The following is a 24,075-nucleotide window of genomic DNA, read 5'->3' on the forward strand; positions in this document are numbered from 1 at the left end:
TTATCAACTAGAAGCCATCTCTTACGTCACAGCAGCGTTACATGCCGTCCCATGTATGTGAATATTACCGTCAACATCGTTGATTCATCAACATAGACGATCTTTTTATAAAGTATCGCTATTCTTAACCTTTGACACGTGTTATTTTCGAAACGGAATTAAAATAGAATTCTCAATGTGCGAGAAAACGGCAGCGAAATACGGAATAAAACAAAAACGAATCTGGCGATCTTGGCAATAGAAGAGAATTTTTTTCGTGTAAGAAAACGGGAAATCGAGGAAAATATGTAAAATAAAAATCTACAAAATTATACAGTTCGCAGACAAATGAAATGCAATGACCCTCAATTTTTACTTTTTTTAGATGTTCGATTTTTTCAGACGAAAATACAAAAGAATCGTGAGAAGAATAGACAGTTAATCATTCAATACCGCGTGTTTAATAGGTATAATAGGTCTCGTAAGCTCGTTTATGTAGGCACGATTACGTTTGCATTTTTCTTCGATCACACAAAGCACAGTTAAAGTTAACCCGGCCTTAACCCTGAAGATAACCCGGATATATATATATATATATATATAAATATATATATATCTCTCTCAGCTAAACACATAACGCCCAATGTGTCTTGTCTAATACCGTACACGATTTAATCTTTTCGATCATCGCAAGTTTCGAATATTTTCAGCTTGAGCGAACGATTTTTTTCTGACGATGTACAATAGCTATGTTTCACACATTACTTTACGCAATCAAACGTAACAGAATTATATATATGCAATTTATCGATTAATATTTATGCTTAATAGAGCTGAAATTGATAAGAAATAAAGTACACTGAAAAAAATTTACTAAATCTTAATACATATTTCTTTGAATAATAAGGAAGTATTTACTTACAGAAAATAAATATTTACTCAATAAAAAACGATAGCTAAATCAAATTAATGATTCTTGTCAAATAAATATATGTTTACATTTAGTAAATATTTACTTAGAACTACTCAAGCAGATACTTATTAAAATTTAATATTTTTTTTTCAGTGTAGTTAATAGAAAGAAGCATATCCGCCTACCATCTTCTAATTTTAAGTTCCTCAAGGGAATCTCTAAATATAAAGTTATATAACTAGAAAATTGAAGAACTTCACACGACTCTTAAAGTATGAAATTATGCTCGCGTTTTTCACATGTTAATTAAATGAATATATTCAACGTAAGAAACTCGCGAATTATTCTCAAATTGTTAATTAAATTACTTACGTCACAACACACGTTCTTCTCTCTCTCTAATCTTATTAAAATATTCAAATTACAAGAGACCCTCCGAAGCTGCGTCACGAAAGCAACCCTTTCAATCACTTTTATCCGTGCATGTGACTTTTACTCTCGACGAGGCGAGGAAATCTTCGAGACTCCATTGACTCGCACGTACAACGCGAGCACGTGTACGCGATTTTACGCAAAATTCTCCGTGTGCCTTTCGTCGGTCGCCGGATTCGTTGCGTCGCGTCGCCGGCGAGATTCGTCGCGGATGATTCGTGTGCACGTATCTACGCAAGCACTAAGTGACTTTAACCGGTCGCAACAGCTCGGTAATTGCCGCAAATTGACCAGCGGATCACAAATGCGTGCGCGACGCGTGTGTGGTGGAACGCGCGGATACGTGCAAATCACGTACGTGATACACATTAGACTGCGAGAATCTCCGCGTACACGCATCGCTGCGTGCCGTTGTACGGAAATTTGGATCGAAGAATGACTGAAACGGAAGGGGAGGACGAACGAAAGTGTTATCTGGTTCGAAAAATATCTGAAGTACAAACATCAGTCGTGAAGCTATCCTGAGAACTTAAATATACGATAAGATAGTTGAGACAAGCGTGGACATATAAATCTGGCTTGAACCGTAACGTCCTCATTCTTGTGATACTTATATCATTATCTATTTATTTTAGTTTATACGCTGAAAGAAAAGATTAGGCTGCTGCAGCAAATTAGATGATAAAATATGGCATAGCATTTTTTTAATTGGCTGCTGCAACCAATTAAAAATGCTATGCCATATTCAGCCAATCTTTTCTTTCAGTAATATTTCTTCAGTAATATTCGTGTTTTTATAAGCTTAGTGTGTTTTCGTACATTAATTCACATATCAAAATAAAAGTTAAATTTTAAATGGGTCCTTTGTTTCCGATTTTTCTCACGTAATTCATTCGTAATAACGATTTTTTTATTTGTCAATTTATTTCCGCAGAGTCCGATTGCGAAGTATTGAACCGTAACGTCCTCATTCTTGTGATACTTATATCATTATCTATTTATTTTAGTTTATACACTGAAAGAAAAGATTAGGCTGCTGCAGCAAATTAGATGATAAAATATGGCATAGCATTTTTTTAATTGGCTGCTGCAACTAATTAAAAATGCTATGCCATATTCAGCCAATCTTTTCTTTCAGTAATATTTCTTCAGTAATATATTCGTATTTTTATAAGCTTAGTGTGTTTTCGTACATTAATTCACATATCAAAATAAAAGTTAAATTTTAAATGGGTCCTTTGTTTCCGATTTTTCTCACGTAATTCATTCATAATAATGATTTTTTTATTTATCAATTTATTTCCGCAGAGTCCAATGATCCGCTTTTTCTTGCCAGCAATTGACGAGGATGCATGCGCATTTATTGAAATAGCCTACATTTATCCGTTCGCTCTCTCGATTGGATCTAATTTCAAGGGGAGAGAGAAAAACGATGTCTTTACGTGACGTTTCTTGCGGGGATAATTGAATAAAGTTTACTTTTACGCGAACAAACAATCACGAGATTCTCCGATGGAAATTCTTTATAAATTGCATCGAGATGCGAATCAATAAACTTTATGATAGTGTTTAATCTTTTAAGTGACAGATTTAATGAAAGACGATCCAATAGTCTCTGTCTGTATTAAAATAGGACTTAATGGCATTAAAATAGCAGACGGAATATTCAATAATCTGACAGGAGATTCAATAATTTGATATATTACGTTTGAAAGACACGAGCCTTTTTCCAATGAGTCTCGTTTCCGTTTGCAAACGATTTAATGGCGAAGTCGATTGACGAATCGTTTTGATGTTGAAAATTAACGATAATAACAATAATAAAAAATAGTTTTTAATGGACTTAGTCGTAAATGTCAACATATCATAAATCAGATAGGATATATCCAGATATTAATTCTTCTTTTAATATCAAATCTGTGTATGAGAAATCATTTTACATTACAGATTGAAAAGACCTCGAGTTTTGCAACATTTACGGATTTATGTCTTCTGTTCTGGTAAAAGATTTTCCTTGTTCTCCTTCTCCCTCGCATGCGATAAACAACTTTATTGCGATGCCAGAACAAACCCTCCAAAGCACAAGAGAGTTCACAGTACATAACACGTCGATAAATGGAGAACAAGTTTTAAAATACAGGTAGTCGGGTTATAATCGAATTCAATGAACATACAAATAAAATTTTTACAAGAAAGAAAGGGAGGGAAGAGAGAGAGAGATAGATAAAGCGTTTATTACCATTCTAGGGCTGTATCCTCCAAGAACAAACAAATTAAAGTAAAATGATACAGAGAAAATAGAAAATTTACAAAAACTAAAAAAAAATTAAGTACAAAGAAAAACAAAAAAAGGAAACAATATGTATAAATTTAAGCATAATGAATTTTGCAAAAATAAAATAAAATAAAATAAAAAAAATAGAATGCAAAATATAATAAGTACAAAATTAAAGAAAATGAGAGACAAGAAAGAAAAACAGAAAGCGACAGATTTAAATTAAGCAACTCCCTCGTGTAAAATAAAACCGTCGTGAACGACGATTTTTGTTAAGATAACCGATGAGAAGCATTTCAGTTGATGGAGTCAGGTACAGGAAGCTTTGAGGAAAAACAAGAGAAGTAGTAGGATAGGCAGAAGAAGTCCCAACAATCCCACGTGCTTGCTTGCGCAAACCGGCCGTCATTCTATTTTTAATCCTTCTCCAATACTCGCGACCGCATATTTAACCTGCACCTAACTCAACCCGATCTCTGGCTGCCGGGCGTGCGCGAAACTCGAGCGGTTTGTTGTGAATTCGTCGGGACAATCACGCGAGTGCACCGGCCAGGTTGGCGCGGCTCTCGAGGTCGATGCCGCGATGCCACTCGTGGTTGCACCACGTCTTTCGTTCGGCAAGAAATGATCTAGATTCAAGGTCGACTGATCTAGGCTCGACACACTTGAGTTGATAATAATATGTAGGAAAATAAAAAAAAACCATAAGGTCATTTAAAGTATTTATAGACGATGTCGGAATAATTACGAGAATAATGGAGTAGTCGTAGCATACTAATTGTGAGTGCTAAAAGAGAGAAGACTTTATTTATGAAAAATAAATTAAACCGAGATTAAAGTTAATCTACATTGATAGAACTGGACTTTAGAATCGGGATTCTAAAGTCCAGTTCTATCAATGTAGATTAACTTTAATCTCGGTTTAATTTATTTTTCATCTTTCTCTAATTCTTTCTCTAATTAAAGTTAATCTACATTGACAGAAATAAATATAAATCTCATAATTATTTGACTCTATTAATCCTTCGATGTCACACGACGTATGGGAACGACAGACTTGGGTATGTCGTTTATCTAATCCAATTCGATTGCTTTATAACTTTCGAGTATAACTTTCATAAAAATGAACATATAAAATTTTTCAATTGAACATTAAAGAACATCACGATACTAACGTATGTATCTTTATTAATAAAAGTTATAAGTATTGGAAAAAGTATTGAAAGAACGCTGGAAAAAATCCAGTTATGCCATATTTAAAGTGACACTGAAGGGTTAATTTTTTCCAATCATTTACTTGGGTCAAAAGTAACAATGCGATTACAGATTGCTAAGAAGAGAAAAAGGTTTTTAACGACTCTCTCTTTCTATCTTTAAACTGTGCAATTGCGATATCACTTTTGATTATCATTGGATCATCACTAGTCATGATTGAATTATTATCATAATTATTTCGATACTTTTTAAATACTTTTTAAATGGTCCTAGGGTTTTTCATTTTCTTATAAATATATTTGGAACATTACATAAATTATTATTATAACTAATTGTTTTTTTTGGCGCGATAAATGGCATCTCTGACGTCTCGTTATTGCTAAACTCATGAAAAATATATGGAACCTTTTTTCGCCCTGTTTCCCAAGTTTCCCTCGAGTCTCTTTTTGCTTTCAAATTCACGATAGTTTCATCGATTGAGACAGAAAACTTGGTTTATTATCCGACATAAAGCTTTATCGTACTAAACATAAAATTAAAATTAAGTTCACCATGCGGAAATAAATTTTGCGTCAGTATTCTTAACCTTTACAGGACGGAAAAATCATCATAATGGCGCTAAAAACAGTCATATTTTGAGACAAGGAATACAATAAAATAATGGATTATAATCAAGAAATTTTAATCAAGAAAAAGCTGTAAGATTTTTTAAATAGACTCCCATCCTCTAAAGATTAATAAGCATTATTTATTAAGAATGATGTCATATTTCTTTTGTCTGTTGAGTATCATTTAAATTAAGGTTATCTTTTATTTATTATTCTAATGGACTGAGGAAGACTAGAGACCCTCTAATCAGAGTCGCGACACGAGAAAAAGAGACTCTAGTTAGAGACTCTCTTCACGGTTTCTTTCTCTTAAGGGTCTCTAGTTTCAGCAAAATCACACGAAAGAAAGAGGAATACGTTGTGTCTTTTTCTAAACCTTGATAGTTTCTCGTGAGTTGTGATATCTTTCTGCTCTTGAAGATTAATACGACTTATTAGAAGATTAATAAAAATAATTGCAAAATGGGCGTGCAGCCCCATTTTGCACTAATTCTGCAGCGAAAAGCTACGTAATTTTCATTAAGTAATGCTTACTAAAAGAATTATGTTTTATCTTTTTTTTATCAAAGTTATGTGCATTTTTATCATAGATATGCATATTTCGTTGGTGTCCAATTTTTTCCAACATTTGTTGCCCATAATGTTCGACGTAATTTTCATTACGTAGCCTTTCGCTGCAGAATTAGTGTAATGAAAATATTTCCGCGTGATGCTAAACGTCGAACATTATGGGCAACAAATGTTGGAAAAAATTGGACACCAACGAAAAATGCATATTTATGATAAAAATGCATAACTTTGATAAAAAAAAAAGATAAAACATAATTCTTTTAGTAAGTATTACTTCCACATATAATGTGAGAAATCTATCTAGTAATAATTTAAAAATGTTTAATCTTGTTTTGTTTAATTTTAACAATAATACAAATGTATATATTATACTTTGGGCGATATTCGTATCGGAACACTAAAAATCGATTATATCGATTCGAAGTAGACGAAGTTTTTAACCTTGTTAAAAAAAGAAACGATTCTTTGTAAAGATATTGGTTTAAAATGGCACCATCTTGGTTGGAAAAATTGATTTTTCGCAAAATAGGTTAATTTACAAACGAATTTTAGCGTATCGATATGCGCATCGCCCATTCCTACAATATAGATATTTAATTATAGGCGGAAATTGCTGAAAAATGGCGGACCAATCAAAACTGGCTGTCTGATGTCGCGACTCTGATTAGAGGGTTTCTAAGGAAGACTAAATCGGAAAAAAAAATTTCCTATTATATGTTAACTAATTGAGAGTAACACTCTAATAAACTATTTTATATTTTGATCTAATTATTTGCTCATAAATCGACCTATCTACAACCATTATTTGCATTGCAATCTTGAGTTTGAATTTTATTTTAATTTATTTTAAGCATTATTTAATTCAATTTATATGCTCATTGAACGCGCAAGCATAAAGTCAGTAGCATATATTCGCTACTGAGCCCTTATAGCTACTTTTAGAGCTGAACGGATCTAAGTCGGCCACAACGTAAATAAGTCCTCATAAAGACGGGCCACGTTTAGCGTTTAGACGGCAAGGCGAGGCCAGGGTTTCACCCATCCACGGCATGTTTACACGGTCGTTGTTTACAGTCCGTTCTCGGTGTGCATAACCCCCGTGCACATAACCAGATGTACTTTTAATTCTTGGACACGTACATTGCCAGCGCGAGATTTAGCACATGCGTCAAACCGCAGTCACGCTGTACTCCCAGATGCAAACGCGTACTTATCGCGCAGAACCAGATCGTGGATGAGAGAGAATCATCATGCCAATATCGCGAAAGGATAACGAGCTAAAAACCTTTCTAAATGAATACGCGATTTTATCGCGGGTCAACGTACTCAAGCGAAACTTCCGCCGAGAAAAAATTCCACTTATTGTTTTCGTCAAAGAATACTAATAGAGAGCCTATAACAGAATCTGACTACGAGCCATTTTGTCAAACTTTTACAAACAAGATGTATATACTTCTTTTCTATACTAACTTACTTAACCTGTTTCTTCTCATCGTCCTATTTATAAGATAACATCTTTTTAGTTTTTTTCTTCCATATGTAATCTATTTGCATAAAAAAAATTGAAAAAATGCTTCGTATGAAGTATTTATATGGAAAAAAAAAATTAAAAAGATACTGTCCTATAAATAGGACGGTGGAAAGAAAGAGTTACTTACACTGTCTTTGTAACTTTAATTAAGATTATAGGAGTGAGACAGTGTGTAAGTTAAAATGAAATAGTATACAGGGTGGTTAAGTACTCTAAAATATTTTAAGGGGTGATTCCTTACACTAAATCGAGACAAAAACTTGATACGATCATTGTATATATCCAAAACAATTTATTGTTAGTTTAAAAAATAGGTACAGGATGTCTAAGTTGAAGGAAAAATTTTAAATTATTTTAATAAGGTTTTTACGTCCTTTAAACATATACAAATTTTTCATCAAAATAATTCTGATTTTCGAGATTTTAGGAAATTTTTCCTTCAACTTTGACCTGTATTTTTGAAACTAAGCCGTTTAGTGTGAAAACATCCCTTAAAATCTTTTAGAGTACTTAACTACCACTCTGTAACTGCTTTCCTTTTAGGAGACACAGTCGACATAAACGTCGTTTTATCTTTCTCGACATTCAATGAATAACAAAGATAGAAGGACATTGTGTTTCCTAACTGTGTTTCTTAAAAGGAAAGCAGTCTATATTTACAAGAAAGTATGTATACCTTTCTGTCTCACAGGATTTTGACAAAAAAACCGCTCGTGGCTAGACTCTGTTATAGGATCTCTAAACGACACGAAGGACCGCGGGTGCCTCCTTCACCGCACTTTTCGTACAGAAATACATGTACACTGAGAGAAAACGAAATAGTTCCAGCAACTATATATTTGGCGACTTTTGCAATTGAAGTACCTGTAACTAATTTTACAAAGTAATAGAAACTAAAGTAGTGCTGAATATTATAAAAATATAGTCACGGTAACAAATTATATGCACTATTAATTGGTACTGAAATAGTGACTCAACTACATTGAGTAGTTACTTGGACTTCATGCAAATAGATATAACAATTACATTTTTCTAATTTAGACAAAAATTTTTAAAGTATCGCTCAGTACGAGTAGTACGCGGCTTGTCACCAGGGACGTAGCGGAGTTCAGTTTCTCCTAAGAAGGAAACCACTCAGCTTACAATAAAAGGCGCGGCGTTGGTTTCAAACTTGGAAGACAAAAATAAATAAGAAATGCATACACAAATTTGTAACTATGTATTATAAAGCTTTAATAAGAGAACAATAAGTAAATTAAGTGAACTAAGAAAATATAGTAATATTAACCATTTATAAATTGATTATATGGTTAATGTACTATATTTTCTTAGTTCACTTAATCTAGTATTCTTATTAGAATTTAATAATATGTATATATTGTAGTTGAGGCGCTATTTCACTACAAATTTATAATTACTGATAAGATACGACTTTTTTCTCTGAGTGTACGATCGAAGATTGCGCCATTTATCTTGTCAGAAATATTCCGAAATCTCGTGCTCCGGAACGATCGGCGGGCCTTAACGAGTACAACTATCGACACTTTCTTTCGCGGATGCCTGCCGTCGCCGCTGCCAGGCGTTACGTAACGATTGGGTCGCGATAACAACCGCGCACCTTCGCCGGGGATTAATCGATGATGATCGATGGACGGACCCACCGTTCTCGCACATATAAATGTCATGCATTACACGCGAGAAAGAATTTATTTATTATCGGCGGCGGTACCTTCTTTTCGTTAACGTCCTTTCTTTCTCTTATATCGCACAAGCACTTCCAATTGTCTCTCTTTCACTTAAAAGAGCTTACTCGATTCTTATCGGCACTCCCTCACTCAACCTCGAATGCTCAGTAGATATATATAATATCCGTGGCACAATTGTAAATTATATTTCCGCGACGTACTCGCAATTCTTCCTTCAAGTCTCCCAGTTTGCATAAATAAACTCACGGAACAATATGACTAAGAAGGGTATTTTTGTCACTTCGAGAAAGAAACTTGCAACATTATTTAACGCAAATTTCTGTTACTTTATTATTTTTCTAATATCTTTTTTTTCTTCCAAGATTGCAAAAGGAAAAACTGACGACTTTGCGACACGTGCGAAAAATAGTTGGGCACGCTCTTAAAATGTAGAATTTATTATTATTGACTCGTATCACTGTGCCATCCAACTTCTTGTAAAACGTCACACACCACGGGATCTTTATTATACACGAGCGGTCGTGTTATTCGGTCGCGAAACCATCGTCCATAATTCACTCGTTATTATTAGCTGTTGAATCTAATTCGGCGGAAAGGGGTAAATAACCGCGAGCGGATTCGCGAGAACGACCGATCGAAGTATCCGTGGATCCAGTGGGTGGGGAAAAATAGGAACGGTGGGAGGAGGACTGGAAGAGACCTACCGAGATAGACGGGTGAGTATCCCCGCGAGTCGTATGATTGCGCAATCGAGTCTCCGCACGCGGAATTCGCAGATACGCTGCCAGCGGATACGTGAGAGCGCAATGGATTCCGGCCAAAAGTCTCCGCGCGCGTCTCCGAGGGTCGACTCCGTTATTAAATCGACGACGTAACGCGGGATCGGCTCTCTCGATCGACCCGAACGATCAGCCCAACAATCATTGTGCTCCACGTGCAGATACTTGGACCTCGATCCGGATATCTATCGCGATCAATCGATTCTTAAATCTTGAATTGAGGTAGAAATTAGAGACACCGAACAAATTAAATTGTCAAAATTTTTTTGCAGATCTGACCTGATTCAATCTCTTGGTGATATCGATTTTACACCATTCGAGTTCAATTTCTTCGTAAAGAGATCCCTCGAAGACGCGAGACGAATTCGATCTTTGATCTGTACATGTTAGATCACGTCGTACCTTTGGATCTTTAAACGTACAAGCTTTCCAATCCTTAGATTCTTGAATCTTTGCAGAATATGTTTCTATCTCTTTAGGGCTTTAAATATCTATATCTTTGATCGATATTTTCAAATTTTCGATCCCGGAAGTTTCATTTGAATCCTCGAATCTTCAGACATTTGATCTTCTGAGTCTATAGAGACTCTCGGATTTTCAGACACTCGATCCTCCGGGTTTATGGATTTTCAAACGTTCGATCGACGGAGTTTTCTTTCTTTTTTACGAATTCTTTGAACATTTTTAATTTTCAGGATTTCTCTCAAATTTTACGACATTTCGGGACCTTCTAGATCTTCAAACCTTCGGTCGAAATCTCTCGAATCCGCTCGCGAATTACGAAAAGAGAGGCACGCGTCGCTCTGACTTTTGTCGCGGTGGTTACGCAGCGTTTCGGCCGCTGCGGCGGACTGAAAGGCACTGGCACTGGCCAAGTTCCGTCGTCATACGGTTGCAGCCGCGCATCGTCGCGCCTTGTTCTCTCTTTCGTTCCCTCTTTCTTTCTCATTCTCGTCATTCAGGTATTCGATTTGCAAATCGCGACTTCACGCACCTCGCTCACGCCAGACCGTGAAATTTTCGTTTTATGCGCCTCGCATTATCCGCCTTGGATCTCAATGGTTATATTAGACTTCACGCTAATTGGTTCGATACATATCGAATAATTTACAAAATACGTTTTTGTACATACATCGATCAAATGGTAATGGCATGCGTAAAAACAAATTGTAGCGAGATAATAGACGCTGATTATGCATGGAAGAAACGATTCTCTGATGAATTTAAAAATTTAGTTTAATACCAGATCCGAAAATAATTTTGTTGGACATTCGAATTACGTGGAATCCAATTACGTTGGAATCTCAAACATGATGAGCAATGCTGCAAAAAGTTTTCACATCCTAGCAACCAGTTTGAGTATCCTACATACTCAAAAAAGTGATTTTACAGTTATAGCGAAAATTATCAAGTACACAGAGAGAAAAATGTTTGGTATTTGTAACTATTTTATAAAATTATAGTCACTTGAATCAATTTTTATGGTAATTTCAACTATTTTATGGTTATAACAACTATAATTATAGTCATTTTAGGTTGCCAATTATATACATTTGTTGCTGGAACTATATATATAGTTCCAGCAACAAATGTATATAATTGGCAACCTAAAATGACTATAATTATAGTTGTTATAACCATAAAATAGTTGAAATTACCATAAAAATTGATTCAAGTGACTATAATTTTATAAAATAGTTACAAATACCAAACATTTTTCTCTCTGTGTACGAAAAAGTAGCTAAAATAGATAAATTTCTAGCAAGTACTGCGATATTGGATATGTATTGCATCTAATCACATAGATGACACGAATAGAATTTAGATTTATGCTATAAATTCTATGCGTATGATACATAATTTTCTATCAGATACAAAAAATAGCGATAATTCTAGCTGGAGCAGCAAAATATTTTTTTGCGCAATTATTTTTATGGTTCAACAAAATTATTTTCAGATCTGTATGTGTAACTAACGTTTTAGATATATGCTTCAGGAAAACTATCCATTTACGTGGATATTTAACACGTCTCAACATTGCATTTCAGATTAATTAAAAAGAAAGACGATCATATTCTCTTATCCATCTGTATACTAAAAATTTTACCTTCAGAATTTTCTATTTTTAATTAGCTCATGTTTAAAAATAGACGTATCACTATTTTCGTTAAATACTTAGACTGCAAAATCGAACAACGAATCGATGAATGCAACATTGACACCGGAATATCTCTCACACTGAAAAAAGTGATCTTGCATTTACAGCGAAAATTATTTAAGCACAAAAAATAGCTGGAATAGATAAATTTCTAGCAGGTACTGCTATAAATTCTATGCGTATAATATATAATTTTTTATCAGATGGTATAATTCTAGCTGGAGCAGCAAAATATTTTTTTGCGCGCAGGAGATAAATATTTAAATCGGTGCGGCGATTTTGCATACATAAACGCCGACCGAGTAGCGAAACACTACATGAATGACTTCCTATCCGTTGACGAATTCGAGATGTTAATGTCACGCGACGTGGCTCGCAAACTTCCAAGTTATAAATGTAGTCTTGATAACTAGCAAATATTTGCGCACGTGTATGCTTTATGAAATTGTAAATTAGAAACCGAGACATCGACATCATTTTAAATATGGCTTTAGCGACCAGGCGATCTCGTCGTTTCTCTCCTCCGTTGCATTCCGCGGATATTTACTTATTTACACACCTCGGTCACATATTCCAATAATAACTTCTTCCCGAGAGAATCGTTGGAAATAACCTTTATGTTAGCGTATTTAAAAATAAATATTAAAAAATAAGTATAAAAAAAATAAATTTTTAAATAATACGGCGCTGCACGCGTGCTTAACAATTTTAATGAGGACATTGAATTAGCAAAAATCAAACATATACTTTGCTGCTAATCATGGTGTGATCATCATTCTTATATGAAATTCTTTTTCCTACATCTTTTCTAAATAATTGGATATTATTGTATTTCTATCTGTTTATTTTGTATTTAATGTTAACAGTTGCACTCAATAAAGTTATTATTATTATTATTTAAATTGCTCGATTAAATCAGAAATCGTAGATCTTGCAGAGCTTAAAGGATCATCGAATTGCATTTCTCTCTTTTTTTTTTTTTGCTAAAGAGCTAACAGTCAGATCCCTTGATTATCTCTGCATTTTAAATTCTGACATTCATAAATCATTCGAATCTTTGGTTCTTTGACTGCTGAACACGCGAGGGAGGTATGACAGCGAACATAAATGGCAAGTATCGATCGAGGCCATTCGATTCGAATCGATCTGACCGCAGTTTTTCTCCCTCCCCTTTCCCACCGTTCCTATATTGTCGTTGCTGAAAGCGATCCCTTATGCAATCGATCTGGTTAAGCTCTCAAGGTCCCGAGTCTCTATGCTCGATGTACGCGCGATGTACGATCAACAAGATGAAAAAAACCACATCCCTCATTTGAACGCTGATAAAGGTATCGAGTTCAAAATAATCTTAATGAACTCGGCAATAAATCGCGTGACTGTTATTTCTAAAAAAAATTATAATATTCACCTATATATATACCATATATATATATATAAATTAATAACATAATTATTAACGAGATTTCACGTAACGATACAGTATATTAGAAGAATTGAAATAATATAAATATATTGCTATTTTACTGTACTTTATATTGCATATAAATAGTCTTGACGAGAATTGAAGGAGAATTTATACGTGCCGTATGTTTAAGCAGTCGCTCTCGTGATCTCTGACGCCGAATTGTATCTCCACCGAGTTAAATAAAAACAACCAGTTCCAGTCGAACGGTTGACTTAAGCTGCGAAACAAAACGCGAAACGAGACGTCAATCGGCTACGCGAGGTCGTTCCACGTAACCGGGTCGAGATCAAAACCGTGTTGCGACCACGACGATGATGGTGGCTGACGTTAAGGTATTATTTTGAGATGTCGTAGCACGTGGTCAACGTCAACTCTCCGTTGCAACGCGAATGCACTTTTCGCGCGTAGTTTTTAGAACGGTTGACGTTTCGACGATTGTCTACAGCTGTACAGACCTTGTCTACGTACAAGATTTGTGTATTTCTCTAAATCATTAAATTTCTTATTTATGTACGTGATTCGTCAACAATATAAACTAAGCGTTCATTAATAATTACTTTCAACCTGGATTCTTAAATTAATAAGGGGAAAATATATTACATTTTTCACGCAGCGTTTAATATAAGGAATAATTTGAGAAAGTAATTTAATCTTTACAGGACGGAAAAGCCATTATAGTGGTGCTGAAACAATTCCATTATTTTGCAGGAACTACGATAAAAAATAATGAATTATAACAAATTTTACTCAAGGAGTAAAGTTGTAAGATTTAAAAAATAGATCGCTATCAAAAGTTAATGAGAAATACATAATGCAAGGATTTTTACTGCAGAAAGTTCTTGCTTCAGCAAAGAATATTTTAATATTTGTAAGTAAAAGATGAAAGAAACGTAAGGTTATAAAAGATTAAATATTTAATTTTGTGGAATATCAAGTAAAAACAAACGATAAAGCGACAAATTAAAATTCTTTCATAATGGCAATAATATTTTCATGTATATTTATAGAACGTCGCAAAGTGCTTCTACTTTTAGTCAGGTAATATCTCTTATCTATGCTTGACGTACTTCTACATCTTAATTTCTTGCTGCATCGTCAATATTCATTGTAGAAAAAAAAAATACCGCGACTATCGGAACAAAGCACGTTCAACATGTTTCTTCAGTTCTCTTAGTAGATAAGAAGTTTCTGTTTTTGATGCATTATACACACACGCGCAATTTTTTTAATGATATATGCACTTGTTATAATTCTGTAATGTCAATATTTCGCAAGGACAATCAACATCTTCTGATTAAAAAACAACAGTCTTCCCTCTCTTCTACTTTCGAATGAAAGTACAATCTCATTGGTCTTTTTACTCGATATCTCCAAGCTATCGGTGCAAGAATAGATATACTGATTGTATAATACCATGTAATACCCAAGCGAGCTAACGCGATGCAACGCAATGCCTTTCGCCGAACGGGAAGTCATGGTTTCATGCATAGCAGCTTTCAAAAACGATCCTAGCGAGGATCCTTGCAGGAAAACCGGTCAGACACGTGCGAGAAGATAATATCACGTTTCTTCGGTAGACAGCATTACGTATAATATTCCTTAGAGAAAAGTGCACGATCTCTTCCTGCGCTTGTCTGCATCAATCTGAATCTTAATTCAGCCTTTCTTCTTAAATAAAATTTTCTGTAAAACTTTAAATTGTAATCTAACATCGTATTGCGTTTGTTTTATTGCAATTTATTTCGTCGATTAAACAAAATAAAAGAATGAAAACGTTACATTAGGATTGTCACAGTATCCTAAATTCCATAACTCTTCCTCTTGATTTTCAAACAAAATTTCATGATTTCCTCTGGTGCTTCAATAATATTTTAAAATTTTATTTTCATCCTGATTTGAAAACCATCAAATATTTTGTTGAGAGAGCCATTTAACATAGCAATACAAATTACTGTTAATGTTGCTGAAATTGCTTGCATTTGATTGTCAAGTTGATGATATTCCAAAGTAGGTGTGATGTAGGCATATTGAACTGCTTTAAAGCCAAGAATTTTAATTTTCCAGAAAATTTTCCTTGACTTTTCCTTGATTTCTCTGATTTTCCGTTTTATGGCAACTCTGGCCATATATTTCATTTATCACAAATTTTCTCCTATAATTTTCCTCATATCGTTCGTTGTATCGTTCGACTTACTTGCGACAGCATACGGATTTTTAACTTCAATCACCGTCGCGATCGCGACTGAGCTTGCGCGACATACGGGACACAACACTTTCGCCGACTGCTCTCGCTTTCGTTCGACTGTCGCGGCCGTCGACGTACGCGACGGACGATCGTGCTGAACGCGCACGCGGGTATCGACGGGTTGCGGACCCGACCGGGAGAGGAACGACGAAGTCGTGTACCGCGACGCGCAAGCGTCAGCTTTTCCACCTCGACGGTGCGCTGCTTTGTGCAAGCTTAAAGGGGAACGCACATTCGGCCTCGACAAGCGTTCGATTGGGTGGACGTTAATTATCGATCTGTACAGCAGATTAATTAGTTAGCAGTGATAATAATAGAGCTTCCCTAAGAATATATAAACGATTGTATAACGAGAAAGAACTGCGAATAGATTAACGCACGTAGAAATTTAAAGTGATGATTGAATATTAAATTATTGAGAAAAATGGTCTGATTGGATTAGACAGTAATTCTGGTGGAAAATGGACGAATCAGAATTTTTTTTTATTAAATCTGCTAGAATTGAGATAACCGAAATTCTGGTTGATACAATATTTCTGGTAAAATCTACTAGAATTCTTACCAGAATAATTATATTAATCAGAATTATAGTTGAGATAACTAGAATTCTGATTAATATAATTATTCTGGTAAGAATTCTAGTAGATTTTACCAGAATTTCGGTTATCTCAATTCGAATTTTAATAAATTAGAAAATTCGGATTCATCCATTTTCAACCAGAAATTTTTTTCAGTGATATAAGAAAACAAATGTTACAGAAAATAAATACTAGAAAAATAAATACTAAACTTGTTAATTAATTTGAAATAAGATCTTTACAAACTAATATTATTAAATAACAACATTGTAGGATTTACAGGAAAGATTAACGATAATTATTTAGTATTATTCACATGAGATAAACTTAGGTTAATCTTTCCGTTTGTGATAAAAATTACAATTACACCAGAATCGGGGCTAACTCGTTTTGTATATGTGTGAATACATACCATATATTGATTAAGAAACGTACCATGACTGATACCTACAATATTCACGAACTCTTCCACTTCCGGTGGCAGAAGCTAACTGGACGCGCGTTCTCCGACGAAATCGAGAGTGCGAAAAAGTCGAGAAGAGGGGATAGAAACGAAGGGATGGAGTAAAATATCCGAGAAAACAGCAAGAACCTAAGGGGATGGGTCAGAGATAATGTCGAAATCTACCAACCACCTTTCAGTCACCAATGGAAACAGCCACCGCCCCGAGATAGCGGGAGAGAAAAGGGGTTGGTTTATACCACGAAACTCTCTCCGTTTGCCTCTCTTTGAGAGAGGTCGGCTATCCCAGGAAATCCGGCGTATATTATGGATATCGGAAGGGGAATAACGTTCAAATCGCGAGGGAGATTCGTTTCATCCATTCGATCCCTGATAGTGAGAGTTCTGTTTTCGGTGAGAGGGACGCAGTAATTTAATGTCTTTTGTGATCTTCCACAATAAAACGTCCGCGGAATGAAATTGTTTTCGTGCACCTTTTTCAAATGGAAGCCGCAAATATTCGGAGTACCTTCGAAACATGCGAAAAGCACTAGATGCGAGAAGAGAACCGGTGTGCTAAGAAAAAAAATGACACGAAAGCATCCGGCTAACTTGTCGCATTAAAAGGCATCAGATTAACCCTTGAATGGTACGATATTAGAGGCAATATCCGAAAGAAAATAAATAGAAAATTTGAAACTCCATAAGAATAAAAGATCAAAGCGGAGAAAATTTAGAAAATAACTTTTAAAATCGTTGAAAGGAAATGATTTTTCTAATCGAGAGATATTTGAACGCGTTCTTCTTATCTATTTGATTCATTAGCTAATCGAGCATTATTATTAAAATCGTAATTAAACAAATAAATTTCTTTTCGTATTATTTTGATAGAGAATCATACTAATAAGGAAACACAACCAAGTGTTTTAATAAGCTTTGGATATGTTAAAGTATAGGAAAAAATAACAGACATGTATTTTTCTATAAGTATCTATAAGTATATTTTCTCGCACGCTAAGAGGAGAAACTCGCCTTTGACAAAAATAGATTTCTTTTTTCTGAGTGAATATCATCTAAAGATATAAAAAAAGGTTTAAGTTATAAAAGTTGAATGATTTTAAAAGTTTACAACAAAACTTTATAACAATAAAAATTTTTTATTTTTAATTTTTTATAAGTAATAAATGCTTTATTTACACACAATTTCTGTAAATATCTTTAGTGATTCAGATGATATTCTTTCAGGAAAAAATCTATTTTTTTTCCAGAGGGGGCTTCATCCCCTTAAAATGCACGAAAAGCACTTATAAAAACAAATACATATCTCTTATTTTTATCTATACTTTAACATATTCAAAGTTCATTAAAATCGGAGGACGACATTTAATTGTGTTCCTTTGTAAAAATGATTAGGATTAATATGTTTTATGCGACCAATCGAGGATTAAATCTGCGCCGAAAAAAAAAAGAGAGCACTTACCTCGCGTGACTCTGCCGCGGCCTTCGCCGGAAGTTACCGGAAGTAGCGTGTCCACAGTAGTAGTAGGAAATAATTTGCGTATCCGGTTAATCGGGCAAACGATGAGTTTGAATATTAACGTATGGACTTCTGTTCATCGTCGCGTGTATTAATAAAAAAAAATTAATTGACTTAAAATGATTAAAAATGCTCATAAATTATAACAAAAAAAGACAAATTTTTACCGTAAAAAATACATAAAAAAAGAAAAATTAAATGATACTTGTTTTCCTTTATAATATTTTTTAAATAATTTCAGTATATATATAATTTATATCATAATTTCAATCGGTACTTTTGCGAATTTTCACGCAATTCGATAATTACGTAAGAGAATTCAGTTAATAGAGCGCGCCATCAAAGACATGATAAGTATGATGGAAATTAATTTCTCACGCGATACATTGCGGAGTTAATGAACGTGGACGCCTGATCGAAAACCACGTGCTTTGCGAAATTATTATTACGTATGACGTAAGCTTGCAGTGTCATTTAGGAAATGTCGGCGCAAAATACTAAAAATGTAAAGAATTGATTGGATTTCATTTCCGTCATAATTTTAAAATTATTCTTCAACAGAAAAAACGGAGCTGATGACATAGTCATCTGACGTAATAATTTACGTCATTAATCTGACATAATAATTTACTTCAAATTCACATTGAACTTCGGAGGATATTTTGATTAGAATTACTTAAAGTATATCATGAATTTAACAGCAATTAAAAATTTTCAAAAATTGAGAATAAAAATCAAAAAGATTCACTTGTTTATCGCTAAATCTTCCACACAGCTCCCGCAAAAACGCATACTGAACCAATTATGAAGCCAATTATGAAATTAATTATAATATTCATCAGAAATGAAGTCAGATCAATATATATATATAACTTAATCAATATAAGACTTAATTAAATTTCTCTAATGTAATAATTGAGTAATGAAAAGAATACGGCTTAAAAGAAAGAAGAATGCTTAATGCAAGATACAAGCGAAGTCGAAGGTACTCCGGTTTGATGGTATGAAGAAGAGAAAACCAGCACCGAACAGGAAGGATAGTAACGGATCCTACCTTAGGATGTAGTTGACGCAGACGACGGAGATCGGCTTCTGCTGCTTGGAGCAGTGGATGAGGGTGGCCTGGGTAATAACCCAGGCGTAGCCGCCTCGCTTGCCAAGGAATCTGTATGCTACGGTCTCGCACTGGCCCTTGCTGAACACTGAAACAGTATAACGATGTTGATGAGAGAGCGATCATCCTAAGACTCGGGACATGCGAATGCATCCGCGCGATTTTATAGCGCCGCCGAATCGCGCGCAGCTGACGAAACATGTGGCATGGGATTGCAAATTTTATCGATCAGCATGGGATTGCCGAATACATCCATGCATTAGCACATTGACGACCGAAAGGAATAAAGATATAAACTTTCTTAATGCAACGATTAATAGTTTGCTGCTTCGATAGAACTTAAAACTTTTCTAAAAAGGAGAACAGAATTTAGAAATTTAAAATTTCTGACAAAAAGTAATATTTGCAATATATTTTCATTGATATAAAATGTAATCAATAAATGCCAGCGTGGGTGAATAAAAATAAAACTAAAATTCATTAATATAAAAATAAAATAGTTGTAATAATATTAAGGATACATTACAAAAAAATTATTAAAAAATTATAGATTCTTTTTATATTTGAGAGTATAAAATATTTGGCGATGATTTAGAACTTGGATCAAAAACAATAGTTCATGACATGTTTTAAAAAATAATTAAGATAAGATAAAAAAATTCTTATTTAAACTATAAAATTGTATTGTTAATATAATATAATGTACTGACCATATTGAACTGTTTTATATGTACATAACATTTATTTATATATGGATAATATAAATTTTCAATTTCAGTCATTTTTTGCAAAGATTATATATCTTAACATATACATATAAATGCAATATTAAGAAATTATCAAAATTATGTCAAATTATACCATTTCTCGTAATTCTGCAAGCTGTGAGGTTGATAAACATGGAAACGGAGATATGAAATATTTTATTGCGGTTTCGGGTCCTGTCGTAAGATTACGTCGCACATTTTGGCACTCCAGGCTGCTTTAGGTCAGCCTCTTCGAGAAACGTATTATCTCGTTTCTAGAAATGTATCTTCCTACATTCTCATAAAACACGACTAGGGTGGGATTAGTACGGAGCTGATTCGGCCGGAAAGCCAAGGTTGGTTGGCGTTAAAGGAATAACGTTGCGGATTGCTCGAATACGTGGAGCTCCTAAATCGTCCCTTACAATCGTACATCCGTAACGGACGCTCGACAAATATCTTGCGATTGCTTGATAAGACATGCGTAGAAACGTATTTTTACTGCGTATATTAAAATTTTGTCATCAATAGAAAATCTTTTAAATATCTGTTACATTATAGACTGAGATTTATCGATAATAAATTCACCAATTTTTAATTTCAAAATATTTATTATTTAAGAGATTAATTTGTCACTTTTCAATGTCTAGTGACACGTAATAATTACGTATATTGGCAATTAAGTGTTAGATAAAATGTTTATTAACAGAGATTTCTATTATAGAATATATTATACTTATTGTTATTTTTAGTATAATGACTCAATCGTGATGTGTTATCCTCGAAACATCATCGAGGATAATTTTCCAGACTGTATCTCAATGTAAAATGTCAGTCAAACGATAAATATCTTTTGACATTTTTATAGCCTCACACTTTGTCACTACATTTTATTTTTCATTATCTACCTGCTGTTTTATGAGTCAATTACCGAAATCGACACGATAAAGTCATGTGTGTGCTCGTAAATATCAATGGAAGATGCAATAATTGCACAACTAGTAGCCGATAACGTTAGCCGTGCGTTAGTTTGCGCTCTCTGATGGAAGTCGTAAAAAAGGCCGTCGGATAGCATCGCAACCGATAAGAGATACGATCGTCCTTGAAACCTTTTTCCATCCCGGCCGTGTCATTCACCCAGGTCGATCCGTAAGCCGCTTTTCCGCCTCTCTCGCCTCGCGTTTCCCTTCCATCCAACGCTTTTTATATATCTCATTCATTTTGATGATTATCACGTTTCGCATCCGTATTACTCGCATACAGCGTAATATCTTGAAACCGATCGTCAGACAAAATAACAATGCGACCATAACAACTCTTACACGAATTGCCACTTAACAACCATCTGGTTTTGTGCTTCACTGTATACGAGTAACTTGTGCGTAATAGAATTCTTACGATACGAGAATGACTCTTTCAGGAATTTTAAAATTCACTCCAGATGTCAAATCAGACGATTAAAATACTATTGAATACAACGAAGAAAAAATACAAATTTACATAAAGAATTTAAGATTAAGTAATTTTCGCAATTAAACGATCCTAATAAATTTTACAGAGATTGATTTTCGTAAACGAAAGAGACGATATAAGAATCTTCAAAAGTCAAGGATGGATATTCAAGTAATTTTTAGATATTTTTAAACAAATTTTACTAGGTATTTGAATTATCATGTTTTACTAAATAAATATAAAATTGAGTAAAAAGAAAAAAGTAAAGAATACTTACGGCATTTGAAACACTTGTCCAGCGTAAGATTGTCGAGTGCATGATAAAACTCGAAGACTGATCGACCCATCAGTTCCTCACTGCTCCAGCCCAAATATTCGGCTAATCTAAAACGAGACAGAAGATATTCCCAGTGATATAACGCAAAATAATATTCAATAATGCAATTCAGTTGTTTTGAAAATACTACATGTATTTGTAATACAATACGCGTCACAAAGATCATACTCGAATCTTATGTACGATAAAGCAAGGTAAAACTTATCGAATAACGATAAGAACGATAAAAATATTCAATCATTATGCTAATTATGCAAGCCAACGATAATGAAAATGACTAGTCAAACTGTATTACTTTAAAATAATAACCTAATAAATAAAATTATTTTGCGGATTTACACATGAATTAAAAAATCCACTCTAGTATATCGAACATAAAAATAAGAGACTGATAAAAATATAATAGTTCCATTATTTACTTACTTTTCGTCAGCGTAGGTAAATTTCATGCTGAGACTGTGCTTCGACAAAAAGGTATGGCGTCCCAAAGGTATTTCAATATTACTGGGATGAGGTATAGGACTACCTACGAGCACCAGAGAAGTGCCTGTATCTTGTTCCGCGTCCTCATCTTCTTTGCGTCGCTCTTCATTATCAACTTCCATAGAATTTGAGTTTGAGTCGCGGATGTTTGTCAATCTGCCAGTACAGTGAATCACCTGCCAACATCCAATCACGAATATATATTATTCACAAGCTAATTTAGTTGAAAAAGGTTCATTAAAAGAAATATATTCAGATGAGCACAAAAAGTGAAATATTGTGAAAACTTTACACAAATTCTGTTACTCGATTATATAATATTGATTTTATATTTGTATGTATACATGTATTGTATTTATATTTCACATTTATAAAAAATGCAAGTTATTATATGTAATAAATTATATTTATATCGATAGTAATTATTTGAGAATAAAATAAGCTATATTCTATTAAATTTATTATAATTTTATTTCTCTCTCTCTCTCTCTCTCTCTCTCTCTCTCTCTCAAATTAATAGATATTTATTCAACATTTCGTGCGACAAATATTATAATTATTAGAATAAATAAAAGGATTTCCATATTTTAATATATACCTTGTAAGAAGCACTCTTCAGATTGACTTTCCTGCCTTTGCTAGTGAGAGTACATTTGAGCCGCAAGAAAAAGTTGCAGGTACGTTTCTCATTGTTATCCGCCGACTTCGAAGACAGGCACTCGCGCAATTCATCATGGTCGCAGGGATGACTGTATTCGTATATACTTTGTCCCATCATATCCATCTATGCAAAGCATATAGTTTTATTCCCCGAATTTCGACGAAAAGTGCAGCGAATAATCATAATAATAAAAACTCGTAACCATCTTTTGTATTTTTCATAACAAAATTAAATAAAAACTAACTGAAACGTAACATAATTTCATTTAAACTTTATATAAATTTGAGTTTATCAAAAATAATTTTATATACATGTTGAAAAATTCTTAAAAAATGTTTAAAACGAAAGATAATATTACTTAAAATATAAAAATTGTTTCAAAATCATTGAATATTATTTATGTCATTTACTAGTTTATATTTCTCATAATTATAATAATGTTTATGGAAGTTTATTTAATCGTTTAACGTACTTGTGACACTCCAAGATAGTCTCTGACATTCTCTGAGAGGTAGACCATGTTGCCGTCACTAGAGAGTACTAACATAAAGCCGTTGAGAGCTTTTGGAAATAATTCATCCATCTTTGCGGATGACTCGGATTTTGTCAGCGTAACTGGAACTTATGTTAAAAGATTCGTAAATTTAATAAGTATACATATATATGTATATAGGGTGTGCCAAAAATAACAATAAATCTTTCGCACAGGGGTAGAATGGACTAAACTGAGAAGAAAAGTCTATCATTTTGCAATTTTCGTAATAGTTAACAAGATATTAATTGCTAAAAATTGCCGAAAATTGGTCTTCAATAATTTTTTGCTCAAATATTATCAACTTTACAGAAAAA

The 24,075-nt window shown here is 33.9% G+C and overlaps 1 protein-coding gene across 3 annotated transcripts in view; it reads right to left on the bottom strand.

Annotated features, from left to right (window-relative positions):
• Window positions 1-24,075, bottom strand: part of sima (HIF-1 transcription factor component sima) — a 51,281-nt gene that overhangs the window by 9,134 nt on the left and 18,072 nt on the right. For all 3 annotated transcript variants that reach the window (XR_001936841.1, XM_018455368.1, XM_018455367.1), the window contains exons 3-7: window positions 23,699-23,847; window positions 23,164-23,349; window positions 22,506-22,741; window positions 22,023-22,129; window positions 19,488-19,635 (exon numbers count right to left, since the gene is read on the bottom strand). Coding sequence is in view for 2 of the 3 variants with exons in the window: in XM_018455368.1 (XP_018310870.1) it covers window positions 19,488-19,635; window positions 22,023-22,129; window positions 22,506-22,741; window positions 23,164-23,349; window positions 23,699-23,847 (826 nt within the window). In the remaining variant the exon portion in view is untranslated. The remainder of the gene's footprint in view (window positions 1-19,487; window positions 19,636-22,022; window positions 22,130-22,505; window positions 22,742-23,163; window positions 23,350-23,698; window positions 23,848-24,075) is intronic.

Source organism: Mycetomoellerius zeteki, unplaced genomic scaffold, assembly GCF_001594055.1.
Source record: "Mycetomoellerius zeteki isolate Tzet28-1 unplaced genomic scaffold, Tzet1.0 scaffold48, whole genome shotgun sequence".
Classification (NCBI taxonomy): Eukaryota; Metazoa; Arthropoda; class Insecta; order Hymenoptera; family Formicidae; genus Mycetomoellerius; species Mycetomoellerius zeteki.